This window comes from Schistocerca serialis, chromosome 4 (assembly GCF_023864345.2).
Source record: "Schistocerca serialis cubense isolate TAMUIC-IGC-003099 chromosome 4, iqSchSeri2.2, whole genome shotgun sequence".
Lineage (NCBI taxonomy): Eukaryota > Metazoa > Arthropoda > Insecta > Orthoptera > Acrididae > Schistocerca > Schistocerca serialis.
This window is the reverse complement of record NC_064641.1, coordinates 829,731,115-829,752,347: the sequence shown is the minus strand read 5'-3', so window position 1 is coordinate 829,752,347 and position 21,233 is coordinate 829,731,115. Positions and strand designations below refer to the sequence as shown.

At 41.6% G+C, this 21,233-nt stretch overlaps 1 protein-coding gene across 1 annotated transcript in view; it reads right to left on the bottom strand.

The window, feature by feature from the left end:
• Nucleotides 1-823: 823 nt before the first annotated feature.
• Nucleotides 824-21,233, bottom strand: part of LOC126473435 (uncharacterized) — an 860,366-nt gene continuing 839,956 nt past the window's right edge. The window contains exon 21 of the mRNA XM_050100479.1: nt 824-4,668. Within this exon, the coding sequence (XP_049956436.1) occupies nt 4,458-4,668 (211 nt within the window). The 3' untranslated portion in view covers nt 824-4,457. The remainder of the gene's footprint in view (nt 4,669-21,233) is intronic.

The window sequence follows — 21,233 nt, the reverse complement described above, 5'->3', positions numbered from 1 at the left end:
CTATGATGCTGGATGTCAGGTTAATAATGTTTGGGCAGCGGAATTATTGACAACTATATAATGTTTTGGAACTGGATGTCACTTGAATAAGGTAAAATTTTATAAATACGTTGTTCGCTCTTCAATAAAATCTTTGTTTCGCTAACCATATGCCTCATAGTGGTAAGAGCCTATAGCAGTTTGAATGTATTTATCTTGCTAACAGTAGTTACTTCTTGCTGTAGTTGCTGTAATTCGTGTTATGAAGATTTTGTGGGAGGTAAGGGACTTATGAAAAAGAATGGGGTTTGCACTATTGGGTTTCGTGGCTGAATTGAGTTTAGGCAATTAATAGAGTTGGAGGTAGTTTCATACTTCTTTAATTTCATATTTTTGGATGTCTGTTACTGTTAGGATTTCCTGTAATTCAGGACTATTCTTTTGTGTTAATTATTCGAAGTCATGTTGTCAATGTATAGCAGTCAGATTGTGTTGGGCTTGATTATTGCGGGTAATAAATGAATAGGTTAAGTTTTATTTGTGTGTGTCAGGGAAAACTCTGCAGGTCAGTGTTTCATAAAAATAATCAAAGAGGTAGTTTCAATTTCATTTAGAGACAAAAATACCCAGTTAGCAACGATTTCAAAATTTCGTAGTAAACATAATTTCTAGGTACAATGAATTAGATTCCAGATTTTTTTATTACTGTAACCGATATTTACTGTGACATATACTCATTTATAAAACCTTTTTCTTGCTTTTATAGTAAGTATTTTCCATGAGGAAAATATTGTATTACAGACAAAAAAATAAATGCTTTAGTCAAAAGTCTTACATCGATAATTTGTCTTTTAATAGATAAAAACATACAGAAATGATGGTCCATATGTCACCAAAGTCAATATACAAGTCATGTAATAACAGATAGTTCATACACAGACTTTTGTACACTTGAGAATGGTCTCTCCATTTTTTTCTGTCACAAGTAATAGACAACTTGTCCCAATTGGCAAATTTTAGGGTGTGCAATGTGGTGAAGATTTGACTGACACAGAACTACTAAGGCTGAGTCATGTATAGACAATGATTTTCTTCCGATGAATATTTTCAGCCATTTATATATACATACTTTCTGGTGGGGGAAAGGAAATATAACAGGTAAATGAATAAATAAGAATGATGACACTCTGCAGCAGAATGTGCGCTGATATGAAACTTGCTGGCGGATTAAAACTGTGTGCCGGACTGTGTGACTCGAGTTCGAGTCTCGGTCCGGCAGATAGTTTTCATCCGTCAGGAAGTTTTAGAATGATGACACTTGTTGATGAAAATTTTTGCTTATATAACGAGGTCAGTGTATAGAAGTGCTGTCTTTCCTAAATTTAGAACAAAGATAAAATTTGACAAATAAACTATTTATCACTCAGATTTTATTAAAATGTATTCCTCTTACACATAATGAGAATAGTTACGCAATTATACAAGACACTCGCCGACATAATTAGTGGAATTTCTTGAGTGATAGTTCTTTAGAATGGTATCTCTTGCTGTGTTTACAAATAGTTTTACAATGTTGTTTCCATATAGGGAAACGAGTGCATATTCCTAAGCATTTTTCAAAGTGAATGTACACTGAATTTGCACTCTCGAGTCAACATAAAAAAATTAAGCACTACAAAATAAGTAGAGAGCTGTTTTTCATTGAGTAGTAGCTTTGAATTACCACGCCATCGATTGCTGGACTTTGTGAAGTTTTTCAACGTGAAGAGGAAGAAGTGTCGTTGTTAAGAAAAAGTATCTGATCAACTTAGAATATGTGATAAATATTAAACTGTCCCGTGTTTTCATAACATTACAACCCATGGACCCTCTAGGAGCAACTTCGGTTATACCATATTTCTCATACATAATTTGTATTTGATTTACAGGCCTTCCTTGCTTTTACATTTCTAAGCTCATAACATTGGGTCTCTTAAGATTTAAATTCAACAAACTGGAAATAAGATGTTTCAGGTTTAAAAAGAAGATGAATTTCATTCTGTAAGTAATGAAATCACAGCTTGTCCGATTTGAGAAGCTCCATTTCTGTAACGCCAAGGAACAAATGTCGCAGGACTTCTGAAAGCATTTATGAGTACTCAGAAACACACAATATATCTGCACTGTATATTACAACGAATTAACTTAGTCCACTTAAACGAAGTCATACATGCACACAAACTATATGACAGCACAACTGAGTTCAACATACTTTTACATTCAACTGCAATGAGCAAGAAAATGTAACATTTGTTTCTCGAGCTTCAGATATACACATATATACGCACAGAGACATACACAAACATTTCGTGTAATTATTTACATCTCCCACTTTGTTTTATCTTTCTTATGTTTTGCATTTCTTTTATTTTCACTTGCTATACACTCATGTCATAAACATGTGTTATTAATCTGCTATATACACATCAGCTTGAATGCTTAAGCTCTTCGTTTCACAAAGGCGTAATTTTTGTGAAAGTAACTGGAATATATACAAATCATTCCAGTGAAATCCTAATTTAAGTGCCACATAATGTGAGAATTTTATATTCTTCGGCGCACTGAATTTTAATAATCCATAACAGAATTATCAAACATCAATTTAAACAATAAAGTCTAATGTTCTTTAGACTGCCTCACACAAATAGTTCTATATGATGACATTAATATTATAACTTGATTTAGATACGTCTGAATCAAAATTCTGAACAGCTGGATGTATAACCCCAGAATAATATCGTTAATCACATTGTCCAAAAACGTAGCTTTCAAAAGCTTTTCTTTGAATATTTCAAGCAATAATGACAGCAAGACAATCAGTGAACACCCAGTTTAGTTTCTGAAATGGTAATAAATGAACAAAGCATATGTGACAAGACGTGTCGATGACCATACATATAAACTGGCGCCAATGTGGCCTCAGTTGAGCTGACTTGGTCAGTGAATATGTGGTTAGCGCCTGCTTTTACCACTCTGTTCCGCCGCTTGCGGCAGGTGGTTATATCTGCCTGTGCTTGTTTCAGTGACTCTGTTTTTTCGATGGAGAAGTGAATATACACGTGGTAACTGCCGTGATGGTGCAGCTTTGGTCGCCTCAGTGTTATTTTTTGTCGTGCCTTGTACACGGAGTTGCGGTGTACTCAACGCCCCTATGGTAGAAATTTCAGTTTCGTCTGTCGACTAAAAAGCTGTTCACGATGTTTGCCGATATATTTTGGGGAGTCAGGGAACCATACCAATGCACTGTCCTTATGAGCAGTAGCAGCGTGAAAAACTTTTTAGATCCGACACTGCTGACGACGTATCACTGGCATTCTTCTGACCCTACTGCAGAATTTGTCAGCGGGTTTATGATAGTTCTTGGAGTCACGTTGTGCTCAGGGACATTATGTTGTAAATCACTCTTTCATCTGATTGCCAACAACTGATTATGATGCCAGCCAGAAGCCTTCTGGGCACTGATCAGAACGTTGTCTTCCTGACAGTGATTTTTTAGGATGAACACTACTGTCAGTCCTTTATTGGTGTTTTTCAAGGTGTCCAAAATAAAACTGGCTCAGAAAATGTTTCATGAACCTTATGTCAGGCAAACCATGTATGTCATCCGCAGCGGACTATGTAATTTGAGTTGCCTACCTCAACGTGCATGAATTGTCTTGAGGGTCAGTTTTATTTTTTCCGGCTCTGTAGACTCTGAGTTGCACCATTGGTGGCCTAACTTCCTCACAACGACTTCTGAGTTGTCCTGGTGGCCTACCTTCCTCACAACGACTTCTGAGTTGTCCTGTACTTGGCTGAGGAAGTGAAAGGAGAACCACACCGAATTCAGGCAAAGGCTGGTAACGAAGGTGCTGCTTACGGCAACGCTTTATCGGGAGAAATGTACAGTGTAACCGGGAACACAGGCGAATGCTGTACATGGAAGCCGTAAAGTGATATTTCCTATTGTACCACTGATTTGTAGTAGGAATGAACTAGTTTTGGGCATCATACATGCAGAATGATACCAGGCGCTTCAGTTTTCGAGTTGTATCACATTGTACAGACCGCTGATGCCGCTGCTGCTATTGAAGTTAATATGTAGTCCAAGCTGCGCGTTTTCTAAAGGATAGCCGTGGTCTCTGGATGGTGTGAGGAAAAGTGTTACCAGGTGGCACTCCATGATGACATCATTTACTGGAAGGTGACGCCGACGCGTGTTGTTTCTGACGCTGCTAGTTTTCAGTGGAAGAGTGTACAATGACTGGCTCAACTCCGCGTGACGTCGCGATGTTGACCGCGGTTGAGGTTGCAGCCGCCGCTGCAGCAGCTGTTCGGTGCTGGACTCGGTGGCGCCTGGTCGATCTGCCTGGCGCCTTCGGTCTCTTGGACGGCTGCCGCTGCTGCAGCTGCCCTGTTGGGGGGAGGAAGGCGTACTCTGGCTGAGCCGTCTGCTGATATCACATCCTGAAAGACGGCCGCCGCTGCTGCTGCTGCTGGTGCTGTTGCTGCTGCTGTTCGGTGGGAGGGAACGTGTAGTCTGGGCTCAGGTTGGAGAAGTCGACGTAGACAGGTCTGCGGCCCAGGGCGCCCTCCAGGTGCTTCGAGATGGTCGCGAACGACGGCCGGTCGTCCGCGTTGTGCGACCAGCACATCATCATCAGCGAGTACCTGCCGACAGCGACGTCACGGTGTGTACTCATGCAAGACGCTCTTACCGCTTTAAATCACATAGGCTATGTACATTCCGGAAAACATTACATGACACTTATAATCAATATTCAGTCGACAGGGGGATTCAATAATATATAAGAAACTGTCAGTCTCGATTGCGGTAATGAAACCAACCATTACCTAGTTTTCAACCCAAATAATTGAGACTTCTTCAGAAGATATACCTGAATCTATTATATGTCTAAGAGGGCATGGTCTAGAAATAAAACTGAAACAGCCTGAATAGGTGTAGTCACATTTTAAAAAAGCGGTACATAAGTACTAAGTCAACACCAAGAGCGCTGCAGTCATAGACTGTGTGGCTGGTCCCGGCAGAGGTACGAGTCCTCCCTCGGGCATGGGTGTGTGTGTTTGTCCTTAGGATGATTTAGGTTAAGTAGTGTGTAAGCTTACGGACTGATGACCTGTGTAGTTAAGTCCCACAAGATTTCACACACATTTGAACATTTTGAACAACACCAAGACTTAAGCTCTGGCGTCACCATGGACCCCATTAGGTGAGCCTCGGGACCTCACGTGGAACTAAGCAGGACTAGATAAAGCGCTGCAAATCAACATGGCGGGGAACATTGCGCATGTCTGACTGAGACCACGACTGTCAAAGATAAAAGACCAACGCAGTAATATCTTAAGACAAATAACTTACAGAAATGTTGAAAATCTTATACATAAACCCTGTGCACCAGGTTATGACTAAAGTGTAACAAACTATGCATGGCTTTATATACGTTCGAACACACTACCCCGACTTACCCTATCAGGATATATCGGCTCTTTCACAACGCACCCATCGTTATTTTATGTCCTATGCTATCTTTCATTAAAACGATGGGCCCGTTATGCAGAATTCGTTGTGAAAGAGCCGATATATTCTAATAGTGTAAGTCCGGGTACTGTGTTCCAACTTACATAAATCCATGCATAGTTTGTTACATTGGTGCAGAGGCTTCATGGTTCAAATTGTTCTGAGCACTATGGGACTTAACTCCTTAGGTCATCAGTCCCCTAGAACTTAGAACTACTTAAACCTACTTAACCTAAGGACATAACACACATCCATGCCCGAGGCAGGATTCGAGCCTGCGACAGTAGGGGTCGTGGGGTTCCAGACTGTAGCGCCTAGAACCGCTCGGCCACTCCGGCCGGCGCAGAGGCTTTATGTTTAAGATTTTCAACATTTCTATAAGTTATTTGTTTCAAGATATTACTGCGTTGGTCTTTTATCTTTGATAGCCATGGCATCAGACATGCGCAATGTTCCCCGCCATGTTGACTTGCAGCGCGTTATCTAGTCCTTCTTAGTTTCACGTGAGCTCCCGAGGCCCACCGCACGGCATCCATGGAGACGAGGCGCACGCCAGAGCTTAAGTAAAATCTTGGTGTTGACTTAGTACTTATGTACCGCATTTTTAAAATGTCACTACGCCTATGCAGGCTGTTTTAGTTTTATTTCTAGACCATGCTCTCTTAGACATATTATAGATTCGGGTATATCTTCTGAAGAAGTCTCAATTATTACCGCAATCGAGGCTGACAGTTTCTTATATATTAGATTATCACGATTGCTGACTGTGCTGCAATGCTGAAAGTACAAGGATTCAATAATATACATCCAGTTTCATAAAGCTATCTTTTCTATATCTATATAAACGATTTAGGAGACAATCTTAGCAGCCCATTTTAATTGTTTGCAGATGATTCAGTCATTTACCGTCTTGTAAAGTCATCAGATCATCAAAACAAACTGGAAAATGATTTAGACAATAGAGCTTTATGATGGGAAAAGTTGCAATTGACCCCAAATAAAGAAAAGTGTGAAGTCATCCATATGAAATCTGTTTCGGTTACACAACAAATCAGAGAAATTAAAGGCTGTCAGTTCAAATAAATACCTGGGAATCACAATTACGAACAAGTGACACTGGAACGGTTGCACAGATAATGTTGTGGAGAAGGCAAACCAAGCACTGCGTTGTATTGGCAGAGCAATTGGAAGGTGCAACATACTTACTAAAGAGCTTCTTACATTATTCTGCTAGAACACTGCTCAGCTCTGTGACATCCTTACCAGATAGGATTGGAGGATGTCCACAGAAGAGCTGCTCGTTTTGTATTATCGCGAAATAGGGAAGAGACATGGGGATCGTTAGGAAAGTCCAGGAAAGTGTAATAGGATCGTTATTCTTCTGTACATAACACAGACTTGCCCTTTCCATCTTAAAAACCGGCAGGCAGCTAGAGCCCTCAAAATCACGTGGGAAGAAACATCACTAGAACACTGTACGTATCCCAAATACCTAGCGGTCACCCTTGACCGTGTATTAACATTTAAGAGGCACTGCCTACATTCCAAGCAAAAAGTGGCAGCTAGCAGGCACAACGTATGGAGCACACGCCAACACTATGAGAAACTCTTCCCTTGCATTGTGTTACTCTGCCGGAGAATACGCAATCCCAGTGTGGTTCAATTCTTGCCATGCCTAAACAGTAGATATCGCTCTTATTGATACTTGTCGTATCATCACTGGGTGCCTGAAGCTTACTCCTCTGGATAAACTGTACAGCCTAGCGGGAATTACACCCCCAGACATCCACCGAGATGTAGCAGCAAAAAGTGAGAATAAAAATCAGAAATTTCCGAAGCTCACCCCCCTCCCCCCCAATACGGCTATCAACCAGCAAACCCACGACTAAAATCCAGAGGCTCTAGCTGGGGCACCACGCCAATGCTGATTCGAACTATGGCGTGCAACGCTTACCAGTACTGTGGGATGGATTACACCAAGCGAAAGACTACCACCCGGCTACACAGAGAATTCGAGTACATGGTGATCCCTCAACAGACTACGTTCGGGTGTCACGAAATGTAAGAGCAATCTAAGTGGGGTGTCCTAGAGGAATGGCCACTCTGTGTGGAGCTACGTAGACGACCTTCCACCTGCTCCAGTGTACCTAAAGTCCAGCAACATGCACAACAGAGGACCCGCTACATAGAATGCCAAATCCAACAGAGGTCGCTAACTTCAGGGCGGCAAAAGTGTGAATAATTGTCTTGTAAATATATATACACAAACGACATGTAAATATTGTACATCATTTTATACATCGTAAATCCTTGGGTAACAGAAGGGATAATGAATTTAATTGATGAAAGGAGAAAATACAAAAAGGCAGTAAATGAAGCAGGCAAAAAAGAATACAAACGTCTGAAAAGATGAGATCGACAGGAAGTGCAAAATGCCTAAGCAGGAATAGCTAGAGGACAAATATAAAGATGTAGAGGCTTATCTCACGAGGGGTAAGATACATACTGCCTACAGGAAAATTAAAGAGACCTTTGGAGAAAAGAGAACCACTTGTATGAATATCAAGAGCTCAGATGGAAATCCAGTTATAAGCAAAGAAGGGAAAGCAGAAAGGTGGAAGGAGTATATAGAGGGTCTATACAAGGGCGATGTACTTGAGGACAATATTATGGAAATGGAAGAGGATGTAGATGAAAATGAAATGGGAGATATGATACTGCGTGAAGAGTTTGACAGAGCACTGAAAGACCTGAGTCGAAACGAGGTCCCGGGAGTAGACAACATTCTATTAGAACTACTGACAGCCTTGGGAGAGCCGGTCCTGACAAAACCCTACCATCTGGTGAGCAAGATATATGAGACAGGCGAAATACCCTCAGACTTCAAGAAGAATATAACAATTCCAATCCCAAAGAAATCAGGTGTTGACAGATGTAAAAATTACCGAACTATCAGTTTAATAAGTCATGGCTGCGAAATACTAACGCGAATTCTTTGCAGACGAATGGAAAAACTAGTAGAAGCCGACCTCGGAGAAGATCAGTTTGGATTCCGTAGTAATATCGGAACACGTGAGGCAATACTGACCCTACGACTTATCTTAGAAGCTAGATTAAGGAAAGGCAAACCCACGTTTCTAGCATTTGTAGACTTAGAGAAAGCTTTTGACAATATTGGTTGGAATACTCTCATCCAAATTCTGAAGGTGGCAGGGGTAAAATACAGGGAGCGAAAGGCTATTTACAATTTGAACAGAAACCAGAAGGCAGTTATAAGAGTCGAGGGACATGAAAGGGAAGCAGTGGTTGGGAAGGCAGTGAGACAGGGATGTAGCCTCTCCCCGATGTTATTCAATCTGTATATTGAGCAAGCAGTGAAGAAAACGGAAGAAAAATTCGGAGTAGGTATTAAAATCCATGGAGAAAAAATAAAAACTTCGAGGTTCGCCGATGACATTGTCATTCTGTCAGAGACAGCAAAGGACTTGGAAGAGCAGCTGAACGGAATGGATAGTGTCTTGAAAGAAGGATATAAGATGAACATCAACAAAAGCAAAACGAGGATAATGGAATGTAGTCGAATTAAGTCGGGTGATTCTGAGGGAATTAGATTAGGAAATGAGACACTTAAAGTAGTAAAGGAGTTTTGCTATTTGGGGAGCAAAATAACTGATGATGGTCGGAGTAGAGAGGATATAAAATGTAGACTGGCAATGGCGAGGAAAGCTTTTTTGAAGAAGAGAAATTTGTTAACATCGAGTATAGATTTAAGTGTCAGAAAGTCGTTTCTGAAAATATTTGTATGGAGTGTAGCCATGTATGGAAGTGAAACATGGACGATAAATAGTTTGGACAAGAAGAGAATAGAAGCGTTTGAGATGTGGTGCTACAGAAAAATGCTGAAGATTAGATGGGTAGATCACATAACTAATGAGGAGGTATTGAATAGGATTGGGGAGAAGAAAATTTGTGGTACAACTTGACTAGAAGAAAGGATCGGTTGGTAGGACATGTTCTGAGGCATCAAGGGATCACCAATTTAGTATTGGAGGGCAGCGTGGAGGGTAAAAATCGTAGAGGGAGACCAAGAGATGAATACACTAAACAGATTCAGAAGGATGTAGGTTGCAGTAGTTACTGGTAGATGAAGAAGCTTGCACAGGATAGAGTAACATGGAGAGCTGCATCAAACCAGTCTCAGGACTGAAGACCACAACAACAACAACAAAAAATGCTTCTGACACGAATAAAATAAATAAATCTACATAAACAAATTTCTTGGCCGTCACGATGGGCACCAGTATGCGGTTCTTTCCTGATGATGCTGTGATGTACGGTAAGGTGTCGAAGTTGAGTGACTGTAGGATAATACAAGGTGACTTAACAAAATTTCTAGTTGGTGTGATGAATGGCTGTTAGCTCTAACTGTAGAAAAATGTATATTAATGCGGATGAGTAGGAAAAGCGAACCCGTAATGTTCGGAGACAGAATTAATAGTGCCCTGCTTGACAAATTTGCGTCGTTCAAATATCTGGGCGTAACGTTGCAAAGCGATATGAAATGGACGATAATGTGAGGATTGCGGGAGGAAAGGCGGATAGTCGACTCCGGTTTATTGGCAGAATGCTAGGAAAGTATGGTTCATCTGTAAACGCTGCTGGATTTGTTACTGGTAGGTTCGAACAACACGTAAGTTTTGCGGAGATGCTTGAAGAATTCAAATACGAATCCTTGGATGGAAGGCGATGTTCGCATTGAAAATCAATGATGAGAGAATTCAGAGGACCGGCGTTTGAAGTTCACTGCAGAATGATTCTGTTGCTTCTAATATGCGCTGCGCATGAATATGAGAAGTTAGGGCTCATACGGAGACCCATGGCGTAACGAAAGAATTGGTGTGCATTTTTTATCGATTTGATGCGTCTTTCTCGGATAATTCTATATAAATCAGAGTTCTTCCCCAATTTTACATTTATCTCGACTTCAGCGCCATCTATAAATGGTTTTAAAAATATGTTTCAGACAAAACTTGATTGCTTTTTTGTGGAGAATCCGAATCTGCAATAAAAAATCGGTGTTTCCATTTAAGATTTAAAAGTTTCCTCCTGCCCCACTCAAGGCGGCGGGGACTGGAGGTCACGTGTAGCATCATTTGATGACCCTCTTTGATTTTATGAACTTGTCTTACCAACTATTTTTACCTGATGTATAGTTTTCAACATAATCTCATCCGAAACTTCAGATGGACCACCCTGTACCTAGTTAAGTAACTCCACCACCGCTCCAACATAAAACTGTCTTGCAAATTGTGCACTGGTCGTTGATGTTGCTTATATGTTTATTACTTGCATATACTGAAAATTGTAGGCAATACTTTCGTCAGTTTTTGGTAATGATATGGTGCTATTTCTCAATCCTTCTTGTGTAATACTGCCGTACCCGCTGCACTGTCTCTTGGTTCGGTCCTGTTTGGTTTGTGGGATGCAGTTAGTGATCAGTATCGAGCTTAATGAACTGGCCAACATAAGGTTTGTTACACGCAGAAGTGGGTCATCTACTCTGTGAGTTGTCTTTTATCCATTTGTGTTGATGTAACCTTTTCTATGTGTCTTTCGTTCTTTACCTTTCTGGCGTTGGTTGACAATCCAATTGGCCCCTTGTGAATGTCTTGAGTGAATGTTGTCGTCCATTTTTGATCCAGTTTGGTCACTGGGATTGCAGCATTTGTTTCGCGAATATTCAAAACGTCGCCTCTTACACTATTAACAGTAGTCGTGATTGGACTCGAAAGGCGTGTTGGTAGGTTGACGGTACACAATAGATTCGAGTGTCGAGGTTGGAATTTCAAGTTGTGGAACAATATATGCGTGATTTGCTGACTCAGTTTGGGTTTTACGGTCTTATTTAATTGTAATGATTTATTGTTAGATTGAATCTGAATGCTACTAACGAGTGTTTGTTGGCGAAGTGCTTCGGTAAGGTTCTTGACTCGTGGCTCTGTCTGTATAGGTTACGGGTTCTGTTTTCATTCGCAAGGTGTCATCCCGTATGACGGGGTTTATTCGTTTTACTTTTGGTTTGCGGCGAAAGATGAGCATGGAGGTGACCTACGGCTCCATAGTACTCACAGGAGCGACTCTGTTGTTCAGATTGAATTAGAGTTTCTTATTCCTGTATATTTCGATAAGACGGGATACGTTTAAGGAGGTCTTGGCGCACTGCTCGTATACTGCTGTTGAAATTATGGTGTTTCAAACTAGGAGTAAGGGCAGCATCGGTCGTAGATTTTTAATCCTACTATTTCAACAAACAGATTAATAATTTATCAACAATGCTGTGCTTCCTGCTGCCCAGGTGATTTCTCCCAAATGTCACGTAGAAATGGTCACCCAGATCGCGTGATTTGACGCCATGTGAGTTCTTCTGTGGGAGAGTTTGAAATCTCGTGTGTGGGTCAACAGGCCACTATCACTTCCACAACTCAAAATCAAGATTCAGCGTTTAATTTCGGAACTAGAGATGCAACAAGCCGTAAAGTTAAGGAAAATTTCATCTAAAGAGCAAGAGTTTTTATTATAATTATATATTCAACTTTATCAATAAATTTCTATGTCTCTGTGCAGTCGAAAGCTTCGTTCCTTATGGGACAATTTTTATTTGTTAAAGGACATTTTCAAGTTTTTCTTCTCGGCGGTTTTTCATGTGTTGTACTAGTATCCTCTTATTAAACGGCGTACACAGGGTGTTACAAAAAGGTACGGCCAAACATTCAGGAAACATTCCTCACACACAAAAATAGAAAATATGTTATGTGGACATGTGTCCGGAGACGCTTACTTTCCATGTTAGAGCTCATTTTATTACTTCTCTTCAAATCACATTAATCATGGAATGGAAACACACAGCAACAGGACGTACCAGCGTGACTTCAAACACTTTGTTACAGGAAATGTTCAAAATGTCCTCCGTCAGCGAGGATACATGCATCCACCCTACCGTCGCATGGAATCCCTGATGCGCTGATGCAGCCCTGGAGAATGGCGTATTGTATCACAGCCGTCCACAATACGAGCACGAAGGGTCTCTGCATTTGGTACCGGGGTTGCGTAGACAAGGGCTTTCAAATGCCCCCATAAATGAAAGTCAAGAGGGTTGAGGTCAGGAGAGCGTGGAGGCCATGGAATTGGTCCGCCTCTACCAATGTATCGGTCACCGAATCTGTTGTTGAGAAGCGTACGAACACTTCGACTGAAATGTGCAGGAGCTCCATCGTGCATGAACCACATGTCGTGTCGTACTTGTAAAGGCACATGTTCTAGCAGCACAGGTAGAGTATCCCGTACGAAATCATGGCGGTGAATCGAGGAAGTACAACACATACTGACGAAACTAAAATGAGCTCTAACATGGAAATTAAGCGTTTCCGGACACATGTCCACATAACATCTTTTCTTTATTTGTGTGTGAGGAATGTTTCCTAAAAGTTTGGCCGTACCTTTTTGTAACACCCTGTATAAACGATCGGGAAGCGAGCACACGACGTGCAAGCATCTGAACCTAAACCAGAAAGCTAACTGCGTGCTACGCTAGTCATTTTAATAACTAATGCCACGTTATAAGACACCGTGTGAGCTCGCTTTCGTTGATTAATTCTGACGCTTGCACCTTAAGTGATCGCTTTCTCATCGGTTATATCCGCCGTTTAATAAGCGATAATTGCATAACACGTCGACACCTACGGCGCTCGAAAATTGCCCGTAAACCCGCAATTCACCAATCGGGCAAGGTGTGATAAATGGAACACTTGTGAAAAACATCAAGGGTGGAAAACTGCCAAATGGACTGTAAGAAATATGCGGCTGCGATACCCCACATGAAGAAAATGATTCTTAATTTGAAAATTATATTGGGCTACTGTTGCTTTTTTTTGTCTAGCTAGTCACTGAAGCTGTAACCTGCAAAAAAGGGGAAGGTTAAAAGTAAGGAAGTGAGTTTTCATTAAATACGATGATCACTTACACCCGATACAGACCCGTGGTTCGGAATATTTAATGACCGTGTGCCTACATCACAGGTAGCTGTTTCCAGTCGGCGCTTATCTTCTGAATGCTGCAACCAGAAACCGGAATTTAATGCTATATTTGTTTAATTAGTTAGCTGCAGGATGGAAGAGCACACACATAACGGGGACCACAAATATCTTCTAAAGATCCACGTATATTTTACCAGTGAAACACACTAATGTGGGCTGGACCACTCACAGACTGTTTTGATCCTACAATAGACGTAAGTTGCAATTAGCACATTAGTCACAGCGGCTTTACTAACAGTGCACTGAAATCTACTGCCGTGCTGTTCACTCACACTGATTGTTCACTACCGCCTCAGTCACTTACAAATCACTGTTGAGATAATTTGTTATCGGTACATTTTCTTATGATTAACATTAGTACATCCTAATGATGCTACCAGTCACTATCATGAGCGTACGGGTGACCTTTTCGCGACGTGCCTGGTTGTTGAGCTCACGTCATGATATACAAACGAAATTATCTGTTCTCGTGAATTTTGATTACGCAGTTTATAAGCCTTTCTCAATTAGAGTGTCCACTGAGCTATGATCGAGTCCTCATCTGTTGATGTGGATGATTTTCCTTCGACGACATGACACAAGAATGCGGAAACTATACTTTTCATAATAATTTCCAAATAATGTTGGTGCTCAAATACGATGTAAAACAAACAGATGTACGGCAAGGGTTTTTACGCTACTCGTCTAGAAATGCTAGTGGCGTCCACAGCGAAAGGTCACGCACCACTCTACACAATCACACCCAGCCCTCTCGAGAGAGTCAACTCTCGATTTGTAGGCGGGCAGCGATAGTATGGTAAGCTTACAAAATGTCGAGAGGGTATGTATTATCACCTAGTAATTGTAATATTCCGTTTTGACCAATGTTTTTATAACATACACTTTTAAGCGTTTCAGCTATGCTGATTCTGCATCAGAATCTGTTAGATAAAGAGGCAAATGAGACGTTCTGCTGCCCGGTTGGTTGGTTGTTTTGGGGGAGGAGACCAGACAGCGAGGTCATCGGTCTCATCGGATTAGGGAAGGAATGGGATGGAAGTCGGCCGTGCCCTTTCAGAGGAACCATCCCGGCATTTGCCTGGAGCGATTTAGGGAAATCACGGAAAACCTAAATCAGGATGGCCGGACGCGGGATTGAACCGTCGTCCTTCCGAATGCGAGTCCAGTGTGCTAACCACTGCGCGCTGCCCAATGATGCAATTTTATATTTAAGTAGGGTGTTTCAAATAATTTGTTATTCTCTCTAATTTACGAAACAATAAGTGAGAGAATATTTATTGAGATAGATTAACATAAGAAACATTACTCTTTCTGCGGAGTTAAGAAAACAGTTTATGTACTTATTCCAGAGAATTACACCAACGAGATATACTTTTTTCAAGACAATGTAATTTTTAAAGGTTTCAGGAATTACTGCAATCAATCGCCGTTTTTTCTTCAATTTTTTTCCAAATCCAGAATGGATAAAAGTTTTATAATTTAATTTTTATATCATGTAGATGATGTATTTTAACAAGTTGTGCACAAATCAGTTTAAATCAAATTTATAACAATTTCAGTAGAGAAGATAAAAGCATTCGAAGTTTTAGGGGCAGATGCAGCATTCCGTACATAACTTTCTGTGTTTAGATGGATTTTTGGGTGCGAAATGTTCATTTGAGGAGGTGTTCAATCTAGCGCTCATTTTATGGAATTTGCAACTCAATAATAAACAGAAGTTTTTAACATTTTACAACTGCCATTATTTTTAACCTTGCTTATCCTTTTAAGGTACTATTTTGGAAAAAATGCATATAGAAAACGTAAGTGGACATAATGGGTGCCGTTATCTTCCCTGCTTACCCTATGGCCTAAAGTTTTTCCCTTCCTTCATTTCCTATAGCCCTCTCTTCCATACTTTCGGTATAAATAGCACATGACAGCATTTTAAACCAGTCCCTTTTAAAACGTGATAATGTGATGTATAATCCAGTGACTTATTTTATACGTCTTTGCGATGTTAACAGTGCGTAACTAGAACTGTTAAATATCACGACGAAGCTGTTAATTGATTAATCACTTCTGAAGACAGTAATCAATAGCCGTAATCTGAACCTGTAGTTACTAAGCGATCTTCACGTAATAGATTACTTTCGTTTCTGGTTATGTTGTAGTATTAGGCGCAGGTTTCATCTTACTGGAAGTGGACTGGGAGACTCCACTTCTTATGGAGCAGTGACAGGGATGGAAAATCATGTGAAATGTTCTAAATACCTTATCTGAAAATTGCACTAAGCAGCATATCAGAGAACTAACTCGTGAGGGCAATGGCTACAAGCTTTTCGACTCAGTTAGCGTTGAACAGGGAATCGGTGATCATAAGAATGTCACAGCATCACTAAATAAGACTGCAAATAATAATATGTAGAATGTAGGAAGATATTTCCGATTGTCAAGAGTGACAGGAAACAGTTTTTGGATTACTATGAGCGGTCAACACGAAAACCGTTTCCAGCACTGATAATGATGAGTATCAAAGACAAAATTCGTGAGTGTTGTGCGGTACGCCGTAGATACACGAATATATTTGCCGAGCAAGGTTATGAAAAGTGTGAAAGACTCGCCGTCGTTCGCCAGTCACGTCAGAAAGCTGCTGCGAAAGCAAAGTGTGCTTCACTGCAAGTTAAACGTACCCAGAACCCTGTAGACAAACAAAAAAGGAACCAAACCAAATTTAGCGTGAGGAGAACCACGCGGGAAGCAATAATCAAATTCATAAGTAAATTTCAATCCACCGACTTGACAGGAAGTCCTAAGAGTTTTGGTCTTATGTTACACCAATGAAGGAATCGAAACCATCTGTCGACTCCGTGATCATGATGGGATCGAAACAGAGGATGACGGAGAGAAAACAGAAATACTAAATCGCGTTTTTACAAAACCATTTCCCCGAGGAATACTGTGCTGTAGTTCCTCCTTTAAACATACATAAGAACGACAATTATCGAAGTAAGTCACCATGGAATATCAACACGACCGAATTTGGTAAATAAAGGAAAATCCACTGAATCTGGCATGACATAAATTCAATTCTACGTAAAGTATGCGAAAGAACTTCTTTTCTAGCAAGTGTCCTGTAGGTGGCTACAGGGGCGAAGCTTTTCTATAGATCGGAAGAAAGCCCAGATCATTCCCGTCTCCAAGAAAGTTCATCGAACAGACACACAAAAGTATAGCCCTATGTCAATAAAACTTTTCAGGGTTTGTGACCGCATTGTCAATATGTGACATTTTTCACGGTGTTATTGTTTTTGTAAAACCATCCTGAAGAAGGTCACTTGCAATAGTGACCGAAACGTCGGTAGTTTTACATATTGGCAAATCGGTCACAAACCCAGAAAAATTTTGTTGATTGGCCGCGGAAAACTACGTTTATATATAGCCCTATTTCTAAAAGGTTCAAATTGCTCTAAGCACTATGACTTAACATCTGAGGTCATCAGTCCCCTAGACTTAGAACTACTTAAACCTAACTAACATAAGGGCATCACACACATCCATGCTCGAGGCAGGATTCGAACGGGTGACCGTAGCAACAGCGACGTTCCGGACTGAAGAGCCTAGAACCGCTCTGTCACAGCGGCCGGCGCCCTGTGTCTCTGACATTAACCTGTTACAGAACTTTGGAAAATGTTTTAACCTCGCTAGCTATGACATCTGTGAAGACCGAAAACGTTCTCTGTAGGAATTACCACGGGTTTCTAAGACAACTATCGTCTGATATCCAGCTCGCTCCATTCGTCCACAAGACGGCAGAAGCGGTAGATAACGTGGCTCATGTTGATGGTGTGTCCTTGATTTCCAGACGGCGTTCGGCACAATTCAGCACTTTCGCGAAATGAACAAAGTAAGAGATTGCGGAATATCAGACCAATTGCGTAAGTGCAGTAAACAGCTTCTAAAAACAGAACACACAATGTGTTTCTCAACGGAGGCAGATCTTCAGACGAAAAAGTCAACTCTGGCGTATGCGAAGGTAGTGATCTAGGGGATAACATCGGAAGTTCCATGAGGATTTTCACAGCTGTGATACACAAAGAAGACGCAGCGCTAAAAAAACCATACCGAAATGCAAGATGCCCTGCAGAAAATCGGCGCTTAAAGTAAGGATTACCAACGGGCTCTCAAGATTTTCAAAAGTAAGGTGCTGAGCATAAACAGATATGAAGGCGCGTTATTTTTTAATTACCGCTGAAAGAGGCGCATGTAGACCATACATAAATACACCACTGGCCATTAAAATTGCTACACCACGAAGATGACGTGCTAAAGACGCGAATCTGAACCGACAGGAAGAAGATGCTGTGATATGCAAATGACTAGCTTTTCAGAGCATTCACACAAGGTTGACGCCGGTGGACACCTACAACGTACTGACATGAGGAAAGTTTCCAATCGATTTCTCGTACACAAACAGCAGTTGACCGGCGTTGCCTGGTTAAAAGTTGTTATGACGCCTCGTGTAAGGAGAATAAATGCGCACAATCTTGTTTCCGACACTGATAAAGGTCGGATTGTAGCCTATCGCGATTGCGGTTTATCGTATCGCAAAATTGCTTCTCGCGTTGGTCGAGGTCCAGTGACTGTTAGCAGAATATGGAATCGGTTGGTTCAGGAGAGTAATACGGAACGCCGTGCTGGATCCCAACGGCCTCGTACCACTAGCAATCGAGATGACAGGCATCTTATCCGCATGACTGTAACGGATCGTGCAGCCACGCCTCGATCGCTGAGTCAACAGATGGGGACGTTTGCAAGACAACAACCATCTCCACGAACAGTTCGACGACGTTTGCAGCAGCCTGGTTTATCAGCTCGGAGACCATGGCTGCGGTTGCCCTTCACGCTGCATCACAGACAGAAGCGCCTGCGATGGTATATTCAACGACGAACTTGGGTGCACGAATGGCAACACGTAATTTTTTCGGAAGAATCCAGGTTCTGTTTACAGCATCATGATGGTCGCATCCGTGTTTGGCGACATCGCGATGAAAGCACAATGGAAGCGTGTATTCGTCAACGCCATACTGGCGTATCACCCGGCGTGATGGTATAGGGTGCCATTAGTTACACGTCTCGTTCACCTCTCGTTCGCATTGACGGCACTTTGAACAGTGACGTTAGATTTCAGATGTGTTACGACCCGTGGCTCTACCTTTCATTCGATCCCTGCGAAACCCAACATTTAAGCAGGACAATGCACGTCCGCATGTTGCTGGTCCTGTACGGGCCTTTCTGGATACAGAAAATGTTCAACTGCTGCTCTGGCCAGCACATTCTCCAGATCTCTCACCAACTGAAAACGTCTGGTCAATGGTGGCCGAGCATCTGGCACGTCACAATATGCCAGTCACTACTCTTAATGAACTGTGGTACCGTATTGAAGCTGCATGGGCATCTGCACCTGTAGACGCCATCCAAGCTCTGTTTGACTCAATGCTCATGCGTATCAAGGCCGTTATTACTGCCAGAGGTAGTTGTTCTGGGTACTGATTTCTCAGGAACTATGCACCCAAATTGCGTGAAAATGTAATCACATATCAGCTCTAGTATAATGCATTTGTCCAATGAATACACGTTTATCATCTGCATTTCTTCTTGGTGTGGCTATTGTAATGGCTAGTAGTGTATCTGGGAGTATGAACATGAAATTATTTAAAGTTTAATGACCCCCCAGGAAGCGAATCGCTGATAAGGCTGATGCCAGGCTGAGATTCACTGGAAGAATCTTCAGGAAGTATGCTCCACTGACAACCCTTGTCCGACCAATAAATGAGTGTTCCTCGTCGGTCTGCGCTCCGCGACACAAAGGACTGACAGAGGAAACTCAGGGGTTCCAAAGAAATGCAGCGCGTTTCGTTACGGGTTCGTCTGCTAAGCTCGAAGCCGTCACACACGCGCTCAGGTAACTCCAGTGGCAGAAGCTGCGGGGCGGCATTATGGCGTGGTTTACTGTTAAAGATCCGAGAGGATACATTCTTAGAAGATTAGCTTCCTGCTTCCTTTATCTCGAATTAAAGCCATGAACATAAAATAACTGAGAATAGAACCCGCACAGAAACTTCCCAGTAATCGTTCTTGCGTCGGACCATTCACGACTCTAGATGGAAATGGGGACAGTGAAAGTGGCAAGTTAAGTACCCTCCGCCACACTCCGTAAGTTGGATCGCACAGTTTAGGTGTAGCTGTAGATGACACATAAAGGTATTGTGTCTGGTATCACAAATTGCATCTGTTTTCCGAAACGCCTTCACCAAAGAAGACGAAGTAAATATTCCTGAATTCCAATCAAGAACAAGTGCCAAGATGAGAAACATAGAGGTAGATATCCAAGGAGTAACGAAGCAGCTTAAATCACTTAATAAATGCAAGGCCTCCGGCCCAGATTGCATACCAGTCAGGTTCCTCTCAGAGAGTGCTCGCTCACAGAAAGATCCGTACCTAAATGCTGGAAAATTGTTCAAGTCACACCAGTACCCAAAAAGGGAAGTAGGAGTAATCCGCTGAATTACAGGCCCATATCACTAACGTCGATTTGCACTAGGGTTTCGAAACATGTACTGTATTCGAACATTATGACGTACCTCGAAGAAAACGATTTATTGACACATAGTGAGCATGGTTTCAGAAAATATCGTTCTTGTGAAACACAACTAGCTCTTTATACTCATGAAGTAATAACTGATACCGACAGTGATTCCATATTTTTACATTTGCAGAAGGCTTTCGACACCGTTCCTCACAATCGTCTTCTAACCAAACTGCGTGCCCACGGAGTAGCGCCTCAGTTGTACGACTGGATTCGCGATTTCCTGTCAGAAAGGTCACAGTTCGTAGTAATAGACGGAAAGTAAAACAGAAGTGCTAGAGGCGCTCTGTTTTTCTTGATCTATATTAACGACATAGGAGACAATATGAGTAGCCGTCCTAGATTGTTTGCAGATGATGCTGCCGTATACCGTCTTGTAAAGTCATCAGATGATCAAAACGAATTGTAGAATTATATATATAAGATATCTGTATGGTGTGGAAAGTGGCAATTGACCCTGAATAAAGAAAAGTGTGAAGTTATTCACATGAGTAGTAAAAGAAATCAGCTAAATTTCGATTACACGATATGTTACACAAATCTGAACGCTGTAAGTTCAACTAAATACTTAGGGATTACAATTACAAATAACCTAAATTGTATCGATCACATAGATAATATTGTGGGTAGAGAAAACTAAAGACTGCGATTCGTTGGCAGAACACTTAGTAGGTGCAACAGGTCTACTAAAGAGACTGCTTACACCACGCTTCTCCGCCCTATTCTGGAGCACTGCTGTACGGTGTTGGATCCGCATCAGGTGGGACTGACGGATGACATCGAAAAAGTACAAAGAAGGACAGCTCGTTTTGTATTATTGCGAAATAGGGGAGATAGTGTCACAGACATGATACGTGAGTTGGAGTGGCAATCATTAAAACAAAGGCGTTTTTCGTTGCAACGGGATCTTCTCATGAATTTAGAATCACCAGTTTTCTCCGCCGATTGCGAAAACAATCTGTTGGCACCCACCTAC